The sequence below is a fragment of the Castor canadensis genome, chromosome 8 (assembly GCF_047511655.1).
Source record: "Castor canadensis chromosome 8, mCasCan1.hap1v2, whole genome shotgun sequence".
Classification (NCBI taxonomy): Eukaryota; Metazoa; Chordata; class Mammalia; order Rodentia; family Castoridae; genus Castor; species Castor canadensis.
Window position 1 is genome coordinate 88,967,485 of NC_133393.1, and position 18,848 is coordinate 88,986,332.

The 18,848-nt window shown below is 46.6% G+C and overlaps 1 protein-coding gene across 2 annotated transcripts; it reads left to right on the forward strand.

Moving 5' to 3' along the window:
• The first annotated feature begins 5,794 nt into the window (after positions 1-5,794).
• Positions 5,795-16,018, forward strand: LOC109684057 (keratin, type II cuticular Hb5-like). 2 transcript variants are annotated; one of them, XM_020160232.2, is made up of 9 exons: positions 5,795-6,294; positions 8,096-8,304; positions 9,979-10,039; positions 11,010-11,105; positions 11,675-11,839; positions 12,069-12,194; positions 14,239-14,459; positions 14,744-14,775; positions 15,390-16,018. In XM_020160232.2, exons 1-9 carry the CDS (start codon positions 5,869-5,871, stop codon positions 15,539-15,541), a joined length of 1,488 nt encoding a protein of 495 aa, XP_020015821.2. In that variant the 5' UTR covers positions 5,795-5,868; the 3' UTR covers positions 15,542-16,018. The 2 variants fall into 2 exon arrangements, with proteins under 2 accessions (XP_020015821.2, XP_073939533.1); XM_074083432.1 differs by lacking the exon at positions 14,744-14,775.
• Positions 16,019-18,848: the final 2,830 nt, after the last annotated feature.

Sequence of the window (18,848 nt, forward strand, 5' to 3'; positions counted from 1 at the left end):
TCTTCTGGATCAGCCAGAGTAGTGTAGCGCTTATGAGACCAGTCTTGAGCACCAGGAAGACCTTGCTCTTCTGAGCTGCTGTGTGGATAGCCAGTGACACATCTTCTGGAGACTGTCAGCCTGACTGCCAGAGAGTTATAGGTCTCCCTTATTCCAAGAATATGGCAGGATCACTCTTTACACCCTTGCTGTGACTGGTTCCAGCCAAAATGAGGTGTAAGCAAGAGTGATGCTGCATTGTTCCCTAGATTCTCTGTCTTTCTGCCACAGCCACTGGAAATTTCCCTGGAAGGACTTATGCCATTATGCCTGTTTCAGTGTTCTGGAGCTCATTAATCAGCAGAGTCCTCAAGCAACCGTGGTTGATGGGTAGTATGAGTCAGAAGTGAAACACTGCTACTGCCACAGAGACTTTTGGGTTACCAAAAGTTTGTTGCCACCAAAGAGCCTAGGCTGTCCTAACTGATCCCCGCCCACATGTGGCTGTAGGCAAGCACCGAGTATGTCCCGCCTATCGCAAACACTCAGTAAGGGGAATGTTTTCTATCTTTCCTGTCTTCTTCCCCATCTTCTTGTCTCATAGACATCTCACCTTCTGAACATTGAAAACTGAATTCAGGTGCTCACCTTCCAGTGCAAGTGCTGCACTTCCTCCTGCTCCCACATGTTGAGGCCACACCACCTGCATAGCTTCCAACCTGAGGACCAGCACCAAGCCATTCTTCTCCCTCCCCACGTCCAATCAAGTGACATCCTTCTAGATATCTTGTGGTTCTTTTCATCTGGCGTCTCCATCTTCTCCAGCACCATCTTAGATCAGGTCCACATCACTTCTCTTTTATTATTATTATTATTTTTGGCAGCACTGGGATTTGAACTCAGGACCTCATGCTTGCTAGGCAGGCAGTCTTATCGCTTGAGTCACTCCATAAGCCTCCATGTCACTTCTCATTCTGTTTCATGTAATAGCCTGCTAACTGGATTTCTGCTTTTATTATGTTCTATTATAGTCTTCACATTACTATTTAGTTGATCTGGTCATATATCCAGTCTCCCTCATCCTATCATCCAACAATCCATCCATCACCCTCTCCATCTCAACCCACCCATACCCATATATCAGTATCAGATTAAAATTCTTTACTGTCAACAGGATAAAGTCCCAACTCCTAGGTGTGGCAGTTGATACAGGTGTCTTGGTCCTGCCTGTTTCCAACCTCATTTCTCTTCATTCCAAAGGGAACACCTTGTGCTCCAGTCATACTCAGTCAGCTGCATTCCCCAGTGGTCATTCACACTTATGCCTCCAGACTTTGGGACACAGGATATCCTAGGTTTGGGAGTATAGGGTTTGGCTCAAGGACCATTTCTTTTTCACAGAGCCAGGCATCTTTGCACATCTCTATCAAGACAAAGCTCTGTAGTACTTATTACACTGCACTGTTGATGTTCGATTTTCCATCTTGCCCCATGGACTGTGAGCCACTTGAGAGCAGAGACTGGCTCTTGCCCGTCTTGGTGTCACCAGCATCTAGTGAAGTGCAGTGCTAAGTAATTTTGAATGAGTGGATGAGTGGATGCAATCAAGGCAAGGACTCATGGAGAAGGAAGATGGACATTCTGTGGCCACTTATGCTGTCCCTACGCCACAGAGCACAAGCTTGTGTGGCTGTTATACATTCAGGTGCTACATAAAGGTTGGCTGTCAGACATGAACACCAAGCAGGACAGCTTTGTGGGTGATGATCAGGGATCACTCTGTAGCTTTGTTCTCTTCCAACAAGGTCCCCCACACATCAGCCATGGTGGTTTCCTGTCTCGAGGATCTGATTGGGATTTGTCAACTTTCCTTCAGTAGCTGAGCATATCAGAAGATCCAAGCTGAGACCTTCCCTTCTGGATATTGTTTTAGGACAGCCTCATAATGTTGATATCGATAAGAAATCTAACTAATGTTAAGCTAGAGGTAAAGCAGTGCATTACCCTTTTCTCCCAGTCTCTAGAATGGAAGATGTCGGGCTTCCCTTTGACAATTTATGTGCATTCTACAGCTCAAAGTCAGCCTCTGTCTTGCAAAGTGAAGTGGAGAACCAGGATCCCTGAATGACTGTGTGGTGGAGAGCTTTCTTGCTCACCAGCATATGCCCTTGACTGGGTTAAGTGAGCAAGGAATAAACTTGCATTGTATTCAAGCTAATGATTTGTGGTAGAGTAGGGTGGAAGTGGGGGACACTGGAGCCATTGTCCATTTTTTTAAAAGCAGTGATCCTTCTTTATAATACAGGAATGTATTGAGTAATTCAGGAAATTCTGCTTGCCCTGCACTTGGGTCCTTCTGGGGACAGTGGTTCCAGGTGATGTCTCCATAAAGTTAGCATACTTTGTACTGTTTAACCCTGGATGTAAGAGTAGAAAGATCAGGTCACAAATCTGTATTTGGACCTTAAGTAATCATGACTCATTATCATGATCCTGTTATCATGACCGGGATAACAGGAAGCAAATTAACCTGATGAGGAGCTCTGCCTCCCTCCCCATCCCCAGGGGTGCTCCATATGGGATGCTGACAAACTAACCTTACCCAGTTCTGTATGTTTGGGACTATTGTGCTGTCCCCTTGGAGAAAACAGAAGGAGCCACCCCTGAGAAGATGACACAACTCCTGGGTCACCAGAGGTGCTGTTCATGCTGAGCAGTCATAAGCCTTCTTCTGTGAGTCACTGCATACCTTGGAGCAACTTGATATGATTGCTCTATGTGTGTCCTGTACCCAATGTCCTCAGCAAGTCTCATAGTAATTGTGTTGCAGGAGTTTGCTAGCTGAGATACGGGACCCTTAAGGCTATTAGTAGGAAGCAACGCTTTATTGTGCCAGCACAGACTCAGTGGACTCATGTCCAAAGGCTGAGCCCCGAGCACAAAGGGGGTCTCACCTTATATACCCTTGCAAGCAGGTTACAGAAGCAAAGAGCAAGGGCTAATCCATATATGGTTATATTTAATTTTATTGGCTAATTTATCCTAGTGCTACGTGACTTTCCCCTCCCTGGTGCTATGTGACCTTCCTCATGTTCAGATCTCTCAGGTTTTATCTCTCTTCTATGCCATCCCTACCTCCCTGCTACTTTCTCAGGACTCAGGCTTAGACTGTTTCTTCTGATCCTTCTCCCTGCTTCACCTGTCCTATCACCTGAACTGCTGGGACACTGGTCTTCCTTGAATTCTAAAAACATGACGTAGATAAGGAATTAGCAAATAAACATGGAAGATTTCCAAAGGAGATAATTATAAGTTCTTAAGTTGTTGGGATGGAACTCATGACCTAAGGACAATTTGTTTTATATAAAGAAACAGCTTTAATATAAAGGTGAGGAGAGTCCTACTATGAAGAAGACATTTTAAAATCAAGGAAGTCAAGGAAGAAAGTATTTATGTAAAGATAAAAGAAAAGAGAAAAAGAAGCCAAACTGTGTGGAACCAACCCGAGCATAAGAGGAGAGAGACGGTGCTTTACGTACACTGTAAAACTTTAATATTATTGAATGGAGAATCTCAAGCATCAGAACCCCTGCCTGATACCTGAGCACAGATGCTAAGCTTGAAGGCAGACTGGATTATATCAATTCCAAAGACGACAAGGTAAATTTGCTTTTATTTTCCTAAGCAGTTCTTGGGATCAGAAGAAGCTTAGGTACGCACAGGTGAGGAATGGGATGCAAAGTGAGGGACAGACCCATTGGTTAAGGAAGACAACGTAACAGTAACAAACAAGAGAAGCAAAGACAAGCATTCAGGGCCTGATTTTCTTCTTCCTTCCCTACAAGAGTGAAACTCTGGACAAGCAGGGGAAAAGTCATAAGGTGAGTTGAGGGTCAAAGGCAGAAGAGTGAGGTTGCATTTGATGCTTTGAAAGCCTTGTGCTTAGATAAATATCACATTCTGAGGAACTGAATGAATTTGTAGAAATGATGGGAATAACTGCCAGAAATCTTGGGGGAATGCCGCTAAGGTGGTGGAATAGGGAATCCCAGTCCTCAGTTTCCCAGAGAAACTGATTTAAAAGCCACCCATGGACAAATAACTTTATGAGAGCTCCAGAGCCAGAACAGAGGTCACAGCACCAGGGTGAGGCACAGAAATAAGATGCACTGAAGGAGGGACCATTCAACTTACCTCATGTCATTCTTACCCCTAGTCCACCGGACACAAAGGGGATAGGGAGGGAGAGAGGGAGAGAGAGAAGAAGGAGGATGAAAGCAAGAGAGGGAGGGAAAGGGGAGGCAGGGAGAGAGAGGCAGAGAGTTAAAAGACCCCCATTCTCTCCTGTTGTGTTTAGCCGTTTTCTTGTGTCCCCTCAGCCTGTTTCCCCAAGGGGGAGTTCAGAAGATGATTTTTCATTCCTCTCTCATGCACGTGAGATTTACCTTGGGCCAGAGAGTTGGGAGCAGGGGTTTTCTGGCACTGTATTGGTACTTAATCAAAAGGCAGGTGCCCCCCCCCCATCACTCTGGATATGACACAAAAGATGTCCTGTAAGATGGAGTGGGGAGAGCAGTGTCTAGCTGAGGACCTTGTCTTCTTGAGGGAACTCACACCATGGGCAACTTTCCTAGGAATCAGGTTTGTGCTACAGCTCTGCTTGGTGGCTCGGCATCCCTGCCTCTGTTCTCTTCTTCACTAGGACTTGGCTGGGGTCTTGCCTCCTTTGCAACCCTCCTTAGAGAGTCCAGAGCAGACCTCTGTGCCTTGCTGGATTCGTCACCCTCTCCCTCTTGCTGTGGCTCTTTCCCATCTGTCTGGTCTCCCCAGTCGGACCTGGGCTGCTGAATGAACTTATAGAAATGATGGGCACAATTGCCCAATGGGCACACTCCATCCACATGGCTTCATTTTTTGTTTTTTTTCAGCTCTGGGGTTTGAACTCCAGGCTTTGTGCTTGCTAGACAGGTGCTCTACCACTTGAGCCATGCCTCCAGCCCCTTTTGCCTTTTGCCTGAAATCTCCAGTCCAAGGGCTAAGGCATTATTCTTTATTGTTATTATTGGTGATGCTGGGATTTGAACTCATGTTAGCTAGGCAAATTGTTTTTTGAGATAGGATCCTGCTAACATTTTTGCCTAGGGTGGCATCAAACTGCAATCCTCCCATCTCCACCTCCCTAGTAGTCTTGTTCTGCTGGGACCTCATCACTTGCCAGTTCCCTAGGCAGTTACTGGACTGGCAAGTAACTGGGGATGGGTGGGGATCCCCCAGCATTTGTGGATCAGATGGATGCCTGCCTCCATCCAATCTGCCAGTGCTCCCTAAGGACCTGATATGTGCTCGTGGCCAGGGGAACTAGAAGGCAATAAGACATGTTTCCTGCCTTCAAGGGAACAACCCAAACTCCAGTGGCCACACTCCAGGGTGGAATGTGGAAAAGGAAGTCTTAGGTCACAGGAACTCTTGGAGAGTTCCTTGATGTGTGGCTGGCCTGAAAAGGTGGCTGCAAGGAACCTCATTGGGACATGGGACCCTTCAGTATCAGAAATGTGCTGGCCCAAGCGGATCACAGCATTGAAGGAAAATGAGCTGCTTAATAGGTATGTCTAGGCCTGTGAGGTCAAAAAGTCAGAAGATAGTTTTATTGTGATATGGGGTCTCCTTGACATGCTTATTAAAAGAGGCAAGTTTCAGCTCTCCTCTCAGGCTGCCTAGAGGGATTCCCACGTTCATAAATGACATTAATAACTTTCTTTTGACTTTTATGTGGCAGGAGGCCTGTCCTCTGACCGATAAAAGGAAGGAGCAAAAACAGGTCTCAGCGTGAGCCCTTGTTGTTTCTCCATCTTTGCCTCATTTGCTGGGTCTGTCCTGCACAGCACAGGAATGGCAAGCCGCTCCTACCGCATCAACTCCAATTGTGGGGCCAGAAATTTCAGTTCCTACTCCGCAGTCATGCCCAAGCCTGGGGCCCACAGCTGCATCAGTGCCATGGCCTACCATAGCGGGGACAGTCCTGTGGGGCTAGGTTACAAGCGCTTGGGGGGCTTTGGCAGCAGGAGCCTGTGTTTGGTGGGGTCTCCTCGGATTGCAGTGAGCTGCAGACGGCCCTTATGCAGTGGGGGCAGCTTTGGCTACCGGGCAGGGGGCCTTTGCTGGCCCAGTCCCCCCTGTATCACCACTGTGACAGTCAATGAGAGCCTCCTTACGCCCCTCAACTTAGATATTGACCCTAATGCACAGGGCGTGAAGCACGAGGAGAAGGAGCAGATCAAGTGCCTCAACAACAAGTTTGCTGCCTTCATCAACAAGGTGGGTGTCCTGGGTCACACTGCTCCTGAGCAAAGTGGGACTGTGTGCTCTTCCCTGGGGTTGTGGCTTGGGAAGGGACAAGGGACTCAGATACTGGCGATGGGTTGGGTTCTAATCTGCTACCAACTAGCATGGAAAACCAAGACCCGATTCAGCCACGTTCTCCAAGTCACATGCTAGAGTGGTGCTGAATCAGGGTCTTGGTTTTCAAATGTTGCCATGAGAGTTAAGTGCAATGGTGGATGTGAAACCATGAACAGAGAACAGAAAGGTTTAGCTGCAGCTCAGTTGCCCAGCAAGCCAAATGTGTGTCTGTGGTCCCATCTTTCAGATTCCAGCTCTTGCACAGTGGGAGGGTGTATGTGTGTGATGCATGTAGTGGAATGTATAGCTTTCTCAGAGGAGAAGCTGCTATCCTCTGCATGGAGTGGGGAACCAGGACCAAAAGGGGCTAGAGGCTCCTCTCCAACTCCTCCTTAGTGGAGACACCCTAGCAAGGCTGGGAATCCTCAGGACTTCTGCCCAAGACACTTTTCACCCCCCTATTCCACCCCTGCACTTAAAGGCTGCCAGGTAAGAACCTTAAAGGATGGTCCATGGAGAAGCTGTTGACTTGCACTTGCCTGACCTTGCAGTTCCTGAGCCCTCATGGCTATGCAGATAGATACCTCTGGTTTTCTTTGACCTGGTGATACCCTTCTGATACCCTCTGAGAGCTCAATCTTCCAGGGAGAACAGTCACTGAAACCCAAGGCAGGAAAGGCTCACCATCCAGGCTATTCCCAGACATGCACCAGCTCTGCTCTCAGACAAGTATGGCCCTCAAAATGGAATTACCTGTAGGTAAAGGTGCTCCACATCCATCCTAAACATGCCTTGGGCTGTCCAAACCACTCTTCCCTTCTGCTGGCATGAAGGAGCTGGATATAGAGCTATGTAGGTTATCCATTGGAGGGGAACACCCACCAGAGTGGGGGAAGTTGTATGTAGTCCCTGGTTTGCTTTCTGGGCTGGGTGCCCTGGTAGGAAGCTGCCTCTTTTCCTGATTGGCTCCAAAGCAGTGAGGGCCCTGAATGTGCAGATGCAAAAAGATCTCACCCACAGATACTCTTTTTGTGAAGAGGGATCAGTTCCTGATCTGGGGAGAGACTCACACCAGGCTGGCCTTCTCCTCCCCTGGGGCTGTTGACAGCCACCCATTTCCCTCCAGTGTCCTTCCTTTAGGTCCAAACTACATTGAGCTCCAGGCTGCAAACTACATTGATGCAGTGATTTAATCCTGCAGAGCAGCAAGTCAGACTGCTGGTCCTGCAGGCTGAAACCCAGGCAGATAGATGCCTTTTGGATAATCAGGATTTGATCTCCTTTCCCACAAGCACAGACAGTTCTGAGTTCTTTGTATAAACTGGCATTTTAGGTATAAGGCAGGAGAAGAAATCACCTGGTTTGGGGCTGAGACTGACAGACTTAGGTGTGTGTGTGTATGAGGTGATGGCAGGTCACGTGAATGAAGTCAAACTGAGAAGCATGCCTATTGGGGATGCTGCCTGCCACTCACGGACAGGCACGGGCCTAACATTGCCAGAGGTTCTGGTTTGTCAAGAGGGTCAGCACCTAATTAGGGAAGTTACCTGGGGATTGACTCTGACCTGCACTTTCAGAGTTTGCCAGTGATTTGGCCTCCTTGGGATGGTCACAAGCTGCATAGTAGAGTTTATCTGAGAGGCAGAGAGAGCTGCCGGGGTCCTAGCACTTCCCCTGAGTTCCACTCTGAGTCTCTTTCCTCTACCCTGATCGGCAGGTGCGCTTCCTGGAGCAGCAGAACAAGCTGCTGGAGACCAAGTGGCAATTCTACCAGAAGCGCAAGTGCTGCAACAGCAATCTGGAGCCAATCTTCAGTGGCTACATCGAGACACTAAGGCGGGAGGCTGAGCACGTGGAGGCCAACAGCGGGAGCCTGGCCTCAGAGCTCAACCATGTGCAGGAGGTGTTGGAGAGCTACAAGAAGAAGTGAGCATGATTGAGTTGTGGCAGTTGTAGGGAGTGAAGTAGGTTTTAGCCATACAATCTTCCTGATGTCAGACTGCTGAAGGTCAAGGTCAGTCCTGACTGCCTATCATTGTGTTCTGTTGTATCACAATCTAATCTGTTTTATATCAACTCCAAGCTCTTCTAGTCCCATTTTGGGCCTAGGGAAATATTTGAAGAGAAGAAGAGTTCCCAGTTTGATGAGTGGGGGTGGGAATACACTACTGAGAGCACAGAGTGATATAGGGACAAAGGGGCAAGAACAAATGAAACAGGGGAACCAAGGTCACCAGAACTGGAGAGCAGACTAGAGTAGTCAGCACCAGCATAGTGGGCAGGGAAAGACTCTGAAGATGCCTGGAGAATGAGCTGGCTGATGCCATTCAAAGTATCTGAGGAACTTGGAACTTTACTTACCCTGCAGATAGACTATTCAGCTGTCCTTCTGCAAGGCTCCACAATTCAAATGCCAGTGTAAATCTTTAGTTTTAGCCTGAGTTGTTTAATTTGGCCATTACCTGGTCTATGCTCACTGGGTGCTGTTTTGTTTCTTTCTGGTACTAGGGATAGAACCCAGGGCTTTGTGCATGCTAGGTAAGCGTGCTGCCACTTAGCTATATCTCCCCCTCCCCTTTAATTTTCTTTTTTGTTTTGAAACATGGTCTTGCTAAGTTGTCTATACTGTCCTCAAATTTGGGATCCTCCTGCTTCAGCCTCCCAAGCAGTAGGTCTTGGATCACTCTTAGCTCACCCAACTTTACCTTGTAGGTATGGATACAGTGAAAGATGATTTTTTTCCTGAGATGCTGGGATCAGACTCAGGGCCCTATACTCATTCTAGGCAAGTGCTCTATCAGTGAGCCACCTCCCCATTCCTGTGAAAGGTGATTTTGACATTAATCAGTCCCAGTCATTCTAACCCCAACTCTCCTTGATATCTAGTCTTGGAAGATTAGGTTTTACCATTCATATGGGCCCTTAGTTCCCATGGAGTGAAGCAAACATACACTTTTCAGTGGGCAGGTGTCAAGGTCTGTCTCCCATTCTAGGCGTATGAGGGCTGGTAATTACAGAGCTGAGTGTTTATTGCACTCACATTTCTCTGTAATTAAGAAGTTGTGGAAACTTCTTCGCTCTGGGAACTCTGCTCTCCTCAATGACTGGGGCTACACTGCCCCAGGGATGAGGTGTCACTGGCCAGGGAAGGGGCCAAGTCAGCACGGGAGGGTAGGGGGAATGCCCCTGGACTGTGGGCTGCCTCCAGGAATTCAAGCCCTGGCATACTGGGTGGGGACACCAGAACCTCACAGGGGCGATTCCAGAAATCTTCATGCTTTGTACAATTTTAGAACTAAAAGGATCCAGGGAGAATCTGTCTGCCTTTCTCTCATCCTACAAATATTTTCTGTGTGCCTTCCCGCACAAAATGCAGACAGATTGAGCAACTTGACTCAGGCTCTACTGTGATTTCAGTCCAAGCTGGGACAAGAGTCCAGTGTCCTTTTGACAGATTCTTTGTGACTGGGAAATAGAAGTCCAGAGAGTAGACTTCTTTTGTGTGGCTTCTTCTCAAAGACACATAAAAAGTAAAGTGAAGACGAGAGGTTGCAATCAGGTGCTCCAGCTGACTAGTCTTCCTCTGTGTACTCTCCTCAGGTATGAAGAGGAACTGGCCCTTAGGGCCACAGCTGAGACTGAGTTCGTGCTGTTGAAGAAGGTGAGTGACTTCTCCCACATGGCAAAGAATGGTGTCATGGACACTGGAAACTGGTACTGAGTGTCCTGCCATATTCCCATGAGTACAGTGGTTGGGGACAAGGCACTCAATCCTCCTGGCAAGTGACAGTGGATTGGTGTGGCTGCAGAAGCCCTCCTGGCCCCTGTGCAGCAACTCAGACTGGTCTGATGGAGGCATCTTAAGAAAATCCTAAGGTTGGGCTTTCTGCAAGCAACCAGATTAGCTGAATTGTTCACTTTGAAATCTATGCCTCTCCCTTGTGGTGATGGCTTCTTCCTATCATCTCAGATTGGGGGTAGTTGGTTTTTGGCTTTCTTATGATTTTGTAAGTATAACTAACATTCAATGCCATGAGAGAGGGTGAAAAAAAAACCACAGGGAAACACTGCTTATGGTTTCATTTTTGCTTCAAATTGATCAGTGAAAATGTAAATATGTGCCCTATAATAAACAATATGTTCAGCAGACAGTCTATTTGTAAGGAAGTATGGAGTGAAGAGAAGGCTAGTAACAAATTTGCCAATAGAGGTGGAACTTGGTCTCAGGTAGAGTTATTTGGTGTTACCTGCCCTGGGCTCTGTGACTTGTCACTGGCTCTGTAAGTCTGCTTGGCTGAGCAGGAGCAGCCTGATATCCAGGGCTGTGTTGCCAGGCTTTCCTTTTCAGCAAGGCCCTCAACACTGGAGGGAATCCGACTTCATTCCACTTCCTTTCGTCAGACAGCTGGGTCCCTCTCTCACACCGTGAGAGGAGATGTCAATTACATATAGCAAAGGGGGCCCTGGAGGTGAAGGTGAGAAATACAGGTTATATGTGTAAGTGCAAATGTTGATCAGGGGGCAGAGGATGTGCCCAGAGATGGCCTCAGGGCTACTTCAGAGCACAGAGGCTCAGGGCATAGTGAGGGCAAGTGTGCCCACTCCTTACCCTCTCTTGCCCCATCCACCAGGACATAGACAGTGCCTATCTGGGCAAGGCGGACCTGGAGGCCAATGTGGAGTCACTGAGGGAGGAGACCATCTTCCTTCAGTCCCTCTATGAGCAGGTAACAGAATAAAGAAGGACAGAGGGAGCAGGGTGTTCTTGGGCCGTGGCCTGTCCTGGTTCCTGGGTTCTGGGAAGCATTTGCATTCCTTGCTCTCTTTCCTTCTGTGACCTGAAGAGATTTTTCTCATGTTCAGGTTTTCTTTCAAGATGGAAATGGGCGATGTCCTTTCTTTAAAATCACGTCTCAGCATGACGTGAAGTGGAGAGGGACAAATAATGGATTAATTTGGGTGGTGTACAGGCCCAGTTGGATAATTCAGGACTCCAACTCTGGCTGCTGTTTGGTGGATTAGATTTACACAGACCGCTTCAGCTGACGTGGAGTCGATTTGCAATCGTCTTTCATTGACCCAGGCATCCATAGAAGTCTCTTCTACTAGCCTCGGACCTTGGTCCTAATTCCAACCTCTTTCTCTTAAAGCTACTTTTTAAAAAATTCCTGGCTTGTTGGTAGTTTTTTTATTTCTTCCTAAGGTTTTAGAGTTGGGACTGTGTGTGCTGGGTTACCTGCAGAGATGGGATTGGAGCAGGGTTTGCAGCTGAGGCTACTGGTTGTGTTTCCCGCAGGAAATCTGCCATCTTCAGTCACAGATCTCTGAAACCTCAGTCGTAGTGAAAATGGACAACACCCGGGAGCTAAACATGGACATGGTTGTAGCTGAGATCAAGGCTCAGTATGACGATATTGCTGGCCGTAGCCGGGCTGAGGCCAAGTCCTGGTATCAAACTAAGGTACACAGGAGAGCTGGGCTGCCCCACTGAGCAAAGGAGATAGCTGCAAACCTAGAGTTCTTGGACTAAGTACCTGTGAGCTCCAGGGAGCTGCAGCTGAGGCTCTGGGCGGAGCAGGGCATGGGGTGGGACCCCTGCAGAACTGTGGGCTGCCCAGTCAGACTCTGCACTTTGATGTTCCACCATGCCCTCTAGTCAGGTTGTTGGCCTGTTTGCCCCCAATCCTCAGTGCAAGGAAGTGAAGGCCACAGTGGACCAGCAGGGTGAGAACCTCCGCAAAACCAAGGAAGAGCTCAACGAGCTGAATCGAATGATCCAGAGGCTGACGACGGAGGTGGAGAATGCCAAGCAGCAGGTCTGGCCAGACACCCCTGGGGGCATCTGCTGCTTCCTGTCTGCTTTCTGCTTTCCTCTCATCTTCAGTGACAGTCACTATTTTTGGAGAGACTTATATTTTAATTGTGCCAAAAATTCATCCTTTACCCTGCTCTAGCACTTGTATGATCCCATTCTCGTGGATCTGGTAGATGTCAGCTGACATCTAGTTGTTAATTTTAAATAGTTATTTCTCTAGTTAGCCAGTGATGTGGAATATCATATGCTAACTAGTCATTTGTATTTCCCTTCTAAGAATTGCCTGTTACCCCATTTCTACTAGGATTCCTGTCTTTTTTTCTTGGTGATTTGTGGCACTGCCTCATCCATCCTGTTTAGATTATAACCCTTTGTCAGTTACACATGTAGCAATTAATTATCTTCTCTCATTTATCACTTTTTTGTTTGCTTTGCTTGTTGTCCTCTATTGAACAGAAATCTTTAACCTGAATGTGGCTAAGTCTATTGGTTCTTCCCTTAAGGGCTTACTTACATTTGGGAAGTTTTGAAATAATGGAAGCATTCGCTCATCTTTGTATCCTCTGCTAGTTTTCCCTCACAGTTAGGTCTTTAGTCCATTTGAACTTTCTTTTTGTCTATACAACAAAGAACGTCTTAATTCAATTTTTCTACATATAATTAGCAAATAGATTATGAAAACCATTCTCTTTCCCCTGATTTGCGATCCCACAATGCTGAATTCACATACACATCTGGTTTAATTTCCATCTTCTCCTTTCTACCTTTGGCTGTTCTCAACCATGCTGCAAATAGGTAACTTGTTATTAATAATATCTGAGCTAATGAAGTGAAGTTAGAGAGGAGTCAGAGGCGGCCTCACGGCAACCTGGCTCTTGCTCATTTGCATGTGGGTGTGCTGCAGCTCATGTGTCGGGAGTTGCCGCAATGGGCCCTTCCTTCATCTTGCTGGGCTCAGTGGACCAGTAATTGAGACCGTGCATGGTGGCCTTTTGAAGATCTGGGCTTGGCACTACCTAATGGGTAGCCTAGGACAAGTGACAGGCTCTCTGAGTCTCACTTTCTTTGCCTGTATAATGGTATAATAATGCTTGTTCTGACAAGTCTGGAAGAGTAACTTGAAGGTCAAGTAAGACAATATCTGTGAAGGAGTTGTCAACTAATACTGGTGTGCAAACATAGGGTAAGATCACTAATTATTATCTGGACCATTCTGGTGTCCACATTTTCTCCCTCTAATGGCTAACTTGTAAAACTCAAGTGAATTCAATAAGAAAGTGGTACAAAAATGAAGAAAAAGAGTTCTGGGTGTGGTGGTGCACATAAGTAATCCCAGCTCTTAGAAGGCTGAGACAAGAGGAGTGTGAGTTACAGACCAGCCTGGGCTATATAGCAAGATCCTGTCTCAAACAAAAAAACCCCAGAAAACAAAATGCAGGAAAAGTGCTCCAAATGAGCTATTATTTTCCTGCCTAGTTAATTTCCAATGGTTTTGTTTAAAAAAAAATCACCTTCAAAAGGTGACTATTTAATCCTAAGATTTATAAAATGAGGTAGGTACTTTGTTATTGTAATTTTCAGTGTAACAGAAATATAGGCAAAACAAGCTTATTGTGAAAACAAGGTGGCTTGCTTTTTTTTTTTTTGTGGTACTGGGTATTGAAGTCAGGGCCTAGCATTTGGTATGCAAGAACTCTCCACTTGAGCCATGCCTCCAGTTCTTAATGGTTTTTTTAGTTTGTGTTTTAGATTGTCTCTGGTTTTTGCCCAGGCTGGCCTCAGACAGTGATCCTCCTACCTCCATCTCCCTAGTAGCTGGGACCACAGGCATGTACCACCAGCCTGCCTTGTTTTTGAGATATCTTTTTGCCTGGACTGACCTTGAACTGCATTCCTCCCATCTGTCAAGCAGCTAAGATTATATGCATGTGCCCCCACACCTGGCCCAAAAGGTGACAATTTTAAATGGAGTCCAGATAAGATGACTAAGGTCACTAGCTCAGGCTACATCTTTTCAAATTCCTTTCTTCCTCAATTATCCCCAGCGCTGTAAGCTAGAGGCTGCCATAGTGGAGTCAGAGCAGCAGGGCGAGGCAGCCCTCACTGATGCCCGCTGCAAACAGACTGGGCTGGAGGAGGCCCTGCAGAAGGCCAAGCAGGACATGGCCTGCCTGCTCAAGGAGTACCAGGAGGTGATGAACTCCAAGCTGGGCCTGGATGTGGAGATTGCCACTTACCGCAAACTGCTGGAGGTCGAGGAGAGCCGGTGAGGACAGACGCTCTGGGGCCCCTTCACATCCCTACTCAGGGCTGGAAGGGTGCCTCACTGGTCTAGAACCCTCCAGGCAGAGAGGGTTCAAACTGGGATCAGTTCAAACTGATCATGTCGTTCAACCATTTCCCCATTTTACAGATAGGGAAACAGATCTAGACAGGGGAAGGGGCTTACTCAGATCACAGCCAGTTGGTGGCTAAGCTAAAATGACATGAGCCAGGTGCAGAAGCAGAGGATCTCAGCTCTGATGGCCCACTCCCTCCTCTCCCCCACAGGTTGTGTGAAGGCGTGGGCTCAGTCAATATCTGTAAGTAGGGTGTGGGTGAGTAAGGCTCTCTTGGGTGTCAATATTAATATTAGATATTGGGCACTAGATGAGGGAGAATATAGATGAAGTCTCTGGGAAATGGACAAAATATTTGCCCCTTACATAGATCCATTTGGCACAGCCACAACACCTAAGTTAATTTTCTGCAAAATAAGCTAAGCTGTACACACAGAATATTTCTCATGTGGTTCAATGGTTTAATAAGAAGAAATACTACATTTCTATTTTGATCTTCTAGGGTCTCCATATGTTGCTAGTAACTCAAGACCTTTGGAATTCCACTGTTTACACAGTCCCAAGGCTGATGTCTGTTTCTGCTCATTCTTTCCCCTCATCTTTCTAGCAACTATATTTCTAGATGATCCTTCTAGTATGATTCATCAAATATTGATGAACACATCTCAACATCAATCTGGTCTGAGAAGAGTAACTGATCTAATTTTTTAACCAAATTCCTTCAAGAGGCAGATGGCAATGTGTTTAGGTTTGCCTGTAGTTTTAAAAGACTCGTTTTGCTCATTCATTGGAATATGAAGAGAATTAATCATTGATTTTAAAAGAAGAGACTTTTGACCTGATGTTTCTCTTCACAGGTGTGAGCCGTTCCCAGGGTGGTGTGGTCTTCGGGGACCTCAGTTCCACTGTCTCGTGTAGCCTGGGGACCATGGCCATCAATGGCGGTGGCTTGTGCTCCCCCTCTGTGGTGGGGACCTGGTCCAGTGCAAGATCTGTGCGGTTTGCATAGACGGCATGGGACTCTGGACAGTTGTGTCTGTTGGGGACAGCAGTGGGGCTGGAGGAGGAAATCTTGGTAATTTTTCCTCTCAGTGGACATAGAAGTAACTGTCCAGTTTCCTTCTTCATGGAGTTATGACTCATTCTTTAAGTGTAAGCCCTGGGTTGGGCAGGAAGCTAGGTACAGGGGTGTGCAGTGTATAGGCACATCTTTGGGTTCGCTCTGTGCAGAGATGGGCTATGGATGCCACCTCTGGATCCACAACAGGAAGGGGAGTGGGGCTAAGGCTGCAGGGAAGCTTTTCCCTTGCTCTGAGACATCAGAGTCCCCCAGCTATTCATATGTCGGGATGGAAAGACTGGCTGAGGAGAGTCATCTGGATGGATACTATTGGCTGTTGGAATTCTACTGCATTTGTATATGATATCCTCATGGCTCTTGCTTTCTTTTGATTATTAAATGTCAACAGGGAAAGGCTTTCTCCTAGTCATTGTGCCTGCCTCCTTCATTGTTTTTCTCACCCATCCCAGAGCTCTGATTATTTGCGTGCCTCTCAGGCTGCGATCCCCATGGGGTGCTTATCCTGGATGCAGATCCTGGGCTCCAACTAGAGCCTGAATCAATAGTTCTAGGCACGTGGTCAGAATTCTGCCATTCCGACAAGCTCCCAGGAGATTCCTGTATGAACTGAATTTGGAGGCCCACTGGTTCATGTGTGTAGAGGGAAGAGAAGGGTCAGATAATTCTGGCTATGGAAATGACTTTCCCTCTAATTCTAAGAGGGTCAGATTAGTTAGCCCCTTTGTCTTCTTCTTTGCCTATGCTGAAAAGTCAGAGTTATCCACAAATCAGGTGGGGTGGGAACAAGGTAAAAAGGGGAGGAGAAGGGACCCTGCAGTCACTAAGCACCTGCTGGGTACCTGACACGAATGTGCGTATTTCATTCATTTCTTACAGCAATGATATTATTATCCTAGTTTATAGATAAGGAAGTTAGGGCTCAAAGAAATGACTACTAAGGTCACAAATGGTCTAGGATCCAAACTCAGATCTAGGGTATGTAGGTGTTTATACACATTTTCACAACATTCTCTAATTGTTCCTTCAGGCTCAACATTCTGGTTTATCGGATGTCCTGGGCATCTTATCCCTGGTCCTATTTTACTAGTTGACACTTCGGAGATAAAAGATGGAAAGTGACATAGAGGGCCTCCTGGGGACATCTGTAGAAACATCTCCCTATAGCATCTGTTCTCTGAGAATCCTGGACAAATCTTCCAATGGGATAGTTAGGACAGGCCTTGGTCATAACTTAAATCTCAGCTCTCTGGTTGGAGGACATTTCTCTGGGGGCCTGGACAGAGGCAGTTGATTGGTGAACTCTGCCTCTGACCTGTTCCTGAAGTGACAGCCCAGGAAGTTGTACCTAGGGGAGATTTGTTGCAACTCCTTCTGGCTGGATGTGAGGAGAGGGAGAAAGGGCTTTTTGATGAACAACTTTCTTTCCCTTCTTATATAGGAAGGAGTGTACTTTTCCCACCTTATTTTATTTAGGAACTCAAAAAAAAGATTTCAAAGGAGACCTGACTGCATAGAAGATAGTTTGCTACAGAATACATATTTGCTGTCAAGACAGAAAAACCTTTGAATAGTTCTCCCTGGCAACACAGTCCTTCTGAAGCCTTTGTGAACACCGCGGGTTCAGTCTGTGACCAGAGAACTTGAACTTCTTTGTGTCCCACTGGGAAGACTCATGGCAGGACATATGGGTATAGAAAGAGTTTATTAAAAGTTAGGAAAGGGAAATACAATACATGGTAGATGCAAGTGGAGTTTGGAGGCCGAGAGAGCCTTTCTCAAGTACCTTTAAAACTTATGCTTATCTATGGCAAGGGAGGAACCAGGAGATTCCCATCCAATGATCAATGAGTGGGAAGGAGCAAGGGCGGTTCCCAGCCAGGTGAGGGTGGTCTGTTGGCATGTTGGAGCAAAATGTGTTTCAATTTTAGCCCTACATATACATATGAGTCCTGAACTTTGCCTTCTTCTAGCCTGCCCCACATTCAGATTGTGCCCCCAGGGCATTGTAGGGAAGTTCATACTTTCCCCCTGAAGGTTCAAATTGAGTTTGCTTAGATGAGCTGACAATAGGCAGATGAACATATAAACCATATAAATTTATTAATGTGCAGATGTGAACTGGAGCCACATACAAAGTATGAGACTCAGAGAAACGGTCATATAGTTGAAGCTTAAACAGCATTCTGACCTACAGAAAGAAATAAGAACTTGAGATTCCTGGAAGGAGGAAGCAACAAGTTATGGGAGTGTGAAAGAAGAGTTGTACTTCAAATAGAGGTTGTCATTATGCAGATAAACCCTCCCAGGTGAATCTCTCAGGGCTGCTTTCAGAATACATGAAAAATCTGTCTAGGCATTAGTGACTAGTGACATTCAGTTTTCTTTCCTCTGGTGGTTAATCTTTCTCAGATAGGAGGGTTTAGGACAATTAAATTTCTTTCGAAATTTTCTTCAGTCAGCTAAGGAAGAGGAAAAAAAATTAAAAGACAACAGGGGCTGGGGAGAAGGCCAGAGAGGCTTCGATTCTAGGACTGTTTCTCCAGCTCAGTGTGTCAAACTGCCACATATTAGAGAGTCATTTCCTGAGCCCTGACACAATGCCTTAGTGTAGTGTCGCCCTTGTCTGCTGCCTTCTGGACTGAGAGGCTGTCACAGAGCACATTGTGGTCTGGATCCCATCAAGTTTAAGCCGGGCTAAAATTGAAACACACATTGGGTCCAGCCACTTGCTCCAACATGCCAAATGCAAAGATAGTAATGGCGAAGGACAGGGAAAGGAAGTGTATTATGTGGCACTAGCACATCCCAGGAAGAAGGTACTTCTTCCACCTTCAAGGTAAAGACATGAGCCCTAGGTTTAAATAGAGACAGAATTTGGGGCAGGGGCATAATGATTAAAGAGTCCTGGTCAAATTATGGCCTTTATTGTTTCAGCCCTGGTTTGGGGAGGGGTTCTGAAGAAGTTTCCATTGATGTTGCATTTGAGGGCAGAAATCTAGTCAGTCATTGTTGCCCAATGGGTGGTCTGTCTGTCCTTTCCTTGGAGACAGTTTCCCCCCTTTGAAATGATGTTATCGATCGGTCTCGTCCTTACTGGTTTCCAAGGTGGCTGCAGAAAGAAATTCTGAGAGCAAAGACATACAAAAATGGAGGCAGGGATGCCAAGCTTTTCTTCTATTTTTAGTTAATTTATGGCCCAAGTAAGGAGTCAGTGCTTTTCAGCAAAAGCAGTTTC